This window comes from Otolemur garnettii, unplaced genomic scaffold, assembly GCF_000181295.1.
Source record: "Otolemur garnettii isolate 467f Iridium unplaced genomic scaffold, OtoGar3 scaffold00018, whole genome shotgun sequence".
Classification (NCBI taxonomy): Eukaryota; Metazoa; Chordata; class Mammalia; order Primates; family Galagidae; genus Otolemur; species Otolemur garnettii.
This window is the reverse complement of record NW_003852413.1, coordinates 20,331,618-20,336,681: the sequence shown is the minus strand read 5'-3', so window position 1 is coordinate 20,336,681 and position 5,064 is coordinate 20,331,618. Positions and strand designations below refer to the sequence as shown.

The following is a 5,064-nucleotide window of genomic DNA, read 5'->3' as shown; positions in this document are numbered from 1 at the left end:
TTCTTTTCTTTCTCACGCTTGTAATCCTAGCACTCTGGGAGGCCAAGGCAGGTAGATTGCTTGAGCTCAAGAGTTCTAGATCACCCTGAGCCAGAGCAAGAGCCCACCTCTCCTAAAAATAGAAAAACGCTTGGCCTTGTGGACTAGCCACATTTCAAGTGCTCAATAGCCACAGGTGGCTAGTGGCTTCTCTGTTGGATGCTATAAATAGGAAGCATTTCCATCAATATAGAAAGTTCTTGGCTCGGCACCTATAGTTCAACAGCTAGGGCGCCAGCCACATACACTGGAGCTGGTGGGTTTGAATACAGCCCAGGCCTGCCTAACAATGACAACTACAACCACGAAATAGCTGGGCGTTGTGGCGGGCGCCTGTAGTCCCAGCTACTTGGGAGGCTGTGGCAAGAGAATCACTTTAGCCCAAGAGTTGGAGGTTGCTGTTAGCTGTGACGCCATGACACTCTACCAAGGGCAACATAATAAAACTCTGTCTCAAAAAAAAAAAAGTTCTATTGGAAAGTGCCGGTTTAGACATGCTGGCTATACACTAACTCAGAATCCACAGCTCTCCACCCACATATGCAGCACAAAACACTCAACATGCAACACCCACCAACCACCACAAGACTGTGTGTGTACATACTTCTTTTCAAATATGCCATTGTTGTTGGGCGGCACCTGTGCTCAGTGTGTAGGGCGCCGGCCTCATATACCGAGGGTGGCAGGTTTGAACCTGGCCCTCATCAAACTGCAACAAAAAATAGCTGGGTGTTGTGGCGGGCGCCTGTAGTCCCAGCTACTCGGAGGCTGAGGCAGAAGAATCGCCTAAGCCCTGGAGTTGGAGGTTGCTGTGAGCTGTGACGCTAAGGCACTTTACCGAAGGCGATAAAGTGAGACTCTGTCTCTAAAAAAATAAAAACAACAACAAATATGCCACTGTCTATACCAAGGCAAATGTAAATATAAACACATGCATCGTCACACTGATTTGAATACAACTGTTCATTCCATACAAATACAAATTAGGGTGAAATGTATTTGCAAATATGCTGCAATAGATACAAACCCAAGCCATGTGGTTCCCATAACAATTCCCAGCACATTTTGCAAACTTAAGTAGGGGTAAAAGGAAACCCCCATTCGTTGAGGCCCTGTCAATGGGCTAGGCATGGAGTTTGCCATTTCAATTCCTTAACTCATTTTATCCCATAATGCTTTAAGAAAGAGGCATTATTCTTCTTTCAGAGATGAGGCAGGCAGCTAAGATTCAGAGGGGTAATGTAATTTATTCAAGATCACATAGCCACTTAGCAGCAGAGTCAAATATAAACCAGGATTTGTCTAAGTCCCTAGCCAATGCAGCATGCTGTCTCCAAACTTAAAACAATCACACACTCTCTCTTTAGGTGTGCCCTCCTTTATCCCAAAGGTAAAACTCCTCATCTAGCAACTTAAAATATGTGGAAGTGAATACGGAGTTGCACAGACTCATTCAAACTGCCTCCTGACAAATGGCATTAAGTCATTCAACAATGGTTCCTTAGTGTCTTCAATGTATCAGGTGCTGGTTCACAAAGGTGAAGAGCCACAGTCTTGTCCTAAAGAGGTTCTAAGTTCAGCAGAGAAGAGTAAGAGGAATTTGAAAACAATATGGGGCATATAATAGATCTGAGCTAAAATGCAGATAGGCCCTAAATACAAGGAACTAAGGAGAAGGAAACTTGAGGCAGTTAAAGAAGGCGTCTTGGCCATAGTGGCTTATACCTTAGCACTCTTGGAGGACATGGCAGGAGAAGCGCTTGAGCTCATGAGTTCAAGACCAGCCTGAGTAGAAGTGAGACCCGTCTCTTCTAAAAATACAAAAACTAGCCAGGCCATATGGTAGATGCCCCTAGTTTCAGCCATTCGGGAGGCTGAGACAGGAGGATTGCTCAAGCCCAAGAGTTTGAGGTTGCTGTAAACTGTAACACTACTGCACTCTACCAAGGGTGACAGAGTGAAACTCTAACAACAACAACAACAACAATGTATAAAAAGAGCCAGACCAACAACACTTTTGCTTGATAAATGTGTGTTGCATGAATGGATGGATGGATGGATGGATGAACAGACAGACAAACCGACCGGGTGGGTCCTGGGATGAATGAAGTCATGCTCCAGGGCTCAGTTCCTAGTGTGCTCGACACAAGAAAGGGAGTGGGAGGCCGGACGTAGCGTCGAAAGCCAAGATTCCTCAAAGTCACTTTCATCTGAATACATGTTGAACCAGCCCTCTGGACCGGAGGGAGCCGCTGGGGGGCGACCAAGAGCCCATTCGTTTCCCCTTTAAGACCGGGCGGAAGGCTGGAGGAAGAAATGTCTTTGTGTCGGCGGGATAGAAACAGGCCTGCCCCTTTAAGAGGGCGGAGTCCCCGGAGTGGCGGCGGCTTCGAATACGGTCTGGGGCTTTTGCCCTAGCCTCCTGACGACCCTTCCTGGATCCCCGCCCGGGTCGCAGAAAAGCCTCCCTCTGACCTTGCTCCTGGAGTACCGTTGCCTGGACTCCAACCCTAACACCGAGGCCAAGTCCGAGGCCCTGGCGACTCCCCGAGTGTGGGTCCGCGGGGCCAACCTACCGGCGGGAACCTACCCGCCGTCACCATGGTAATGCCGTGCTCACCCCGGGGACCTGTGGGTCCGCCTGGTACCGGAACCTGCGGAAGGGCTCTCGGGGTTCCAGCCTTTCACTCGTGCGCGCGGGAGGGCGAGGGTCTGGGTGGGAGCTCGGTGGAGTCGGGAGAGGTGGGCTTTAGTCAAGGTTGGTTATGGCAGCGGCGGAGACCGGGGGAAAGCATTCTCAAACCCCGGTTTCCCTCTTGTCGCCTTCCTTCTCTCCTTGGAGGATTCTTGTTCTTCCTTCTCAAGGAATTAAAATGTAGTACCTCTTACGTCCATCCCCTTCCCCGCCCCCACCCTACCCAATCTGACCCTTAGACTCCCTGGCAAGATGTCTCTTTTAACTGTAGCTCTTGCTGCTCTGGCATCTGGGTTAGGCACAACACTTGGCTTTAGGTTTGACCCTCATCTGGAGCTGGCCACAGCAGCCCTGCTGGCTAGAGAAAGAAGAAACCATGGTCTTTGGCATCCTACCCTCTTGGGACCCTAGTTTTGGGGCATGAGATTAGGTAGAAGGAAACCTGGCTTGATTTTCAGAAATAAGGCCACTGTGCTAGCTAGGCATGCTTGGATTTATGGTAGTTTCTCTTACTTTTTTTTTTTTTTTTGAGACAGAGCCTCAAGCTGTCCCCCTGGGTAGAGTGCCGTGGCATCACAGCTCACAGCAACCTCCAACTCCTGGGCTCAAGCAAGTCTCCTGTCTCCGCCTCCCAAGTAGCTGGGACCACAGGCGCCCGCCACAACGCCCGGCTATTTTTTGGTTGCAGCCGTCATTGTTGTTTGGCGGGTCCGGGCTGGGGATTCGAACCCGCCACCTTAGGTGTACATGGCTGGCGCCCCAGCCGGTTGAGCTATAGGCGCCGAGCCAGTTTCTCTTACATTTGACAAAGATTGTTCAGGTGAAACTTTTGGGATGCTACAAAACTGTAGGCCCTGTATGCACAGTTCTGAAGAACTGGCCTTGCTTTCCTTTGCAGCCTTCCCTTTTCCTCCTTCCCTATCTTCCAGGATTAATGCAAATGGATCTTGAGTGCACAGGGTTTGGCTCCACGCCTGTGGCTCAGCAGCTACTAGGGGGCAAGACACATACACCCAAGCTGGTGGGTTCAAACCCAGCTTGGGCATGCCAAACAACAATAACAACTACAACCAAAAATAGCTGGACAGCTTAGTGCCAGTAGCACAGTGGTTATGGCGCCAGCCATATATACTGAGGGTGGCAGGTTCGAACCCGGCCTAGGCCAGCTAAACAACAATGACAACTGTAACAAAAAATAGTCATTGTGGCGGGTACCTGTGGTCCCTGCTACTTGGGAGGCTGAAGCAAGAGAATCACTTGGGCCCAAGAGTTTGTTGCTGTGAGCTGTGACGCCATAGCCTTCTACCAAGGGCAATATAATGAGACTCTGTCTCAAAAAAAAAAGACAGGGTTTGTCTGCATTGCCCAGCCTGGGCTTAAGTGATTCTCCCACCTCAAGAGTCCAGGGATTGGACTGTTAAAGTCCTGTTAATAACTGGGATTAACAGGCATGTACCACCATGCCTGGCTAAGAAAGTATTTTAGATCACTTAAGTCTTTAACTAAATTCCATTTCTTCTTATCCCTTATTCCTCCCTCAGCAATAGCAAAATACAAACAAAAACCAGTATACCTGATAGTCTTGTTAGTGTGGGGAAGAAGCGTAGTGAGGACAGAATGTACTTTCAAACTGTGTTTCTCCTCCAACCTCAATTGCTTTGTTTTCCTCTCAGGCATGCAGTTTGCAGAAGCTGTTTACTGTGGAAGAGGAATTTGAAGATGAGGTAAGAAAATGTTAGTGATCAGAGGTGGCAGAGAAGGTCCTAAAATATAAACACTCAGCCTGCACCAGCTCCTTTTAGTTGGTTGTTGTATTTGTGTTCTATGAGAGACTGAGAAATGATGAGAAATATAAATAACCTACTTAACGGTGTTAGAAACAAAACAAAAAACCAGAGAGATGAGTTGCCTAATTATAATACCTTTAAATTATAAAGGCCCTTTCCTGGAAACTGGGTCATGTAGATGATTTAATTCATCTTCATGATGACATGCTTGAGGTGGGGAAAAAAATGTTTGTGGAGAGGTAGAATAGTATAAGAAGCAGTTACTAGACAGCACCAGGCCTGGGTCACCAACTGGCTATGTGGACCAAGGCAAGTTACTGTATTTCTGGCCTTTTCTTTTCTTTTCTACAATATAAAGGATGTTCTTCTGCCTCAAATGCTTTTCCCTTCCTCTGCCTTCTCAGAAGATGAGGGGTTAGATTAGCTCTAAAGCTAGCAAATTAGAATTACCCTTTCTAGTCCAGGCGTGGTAGCTCACACCTAATCCTACCACTCTGGGAGGCCAAAGCAGATGGATCACCTGGGTTCACAGGTTCGAGATCA

The 5,064-nt window shown here is 48.0% G+C and overlaps 1 protein-coding gene across 1 annotated transcript in view; it reads left to right on the top strand.

Moving 5' to 3' along the window:
* The first annotated feature begins 2,640 nt into the window (after positions 1-2,640).
* Positions 2,641-5,064, top strand: part of CUNH17orf53 (chromosome unknown C17orf53 homolog) — a 21,440-nt gene continuing 19,016 nt past the window's right edge. The window contains exons 1-2 of the mRNA XM_023511241.1: positions 2,641-2,670; positions 4,408-4,458. Coding sequence (XP_023367009.1) covers positions 2,641-2,670; positions 4,408-4,458 — 81 coding nt within the window. The remainder of the gene's footprint in view (positions 2,671-4,407; positions 4,459-5,064) is intronic.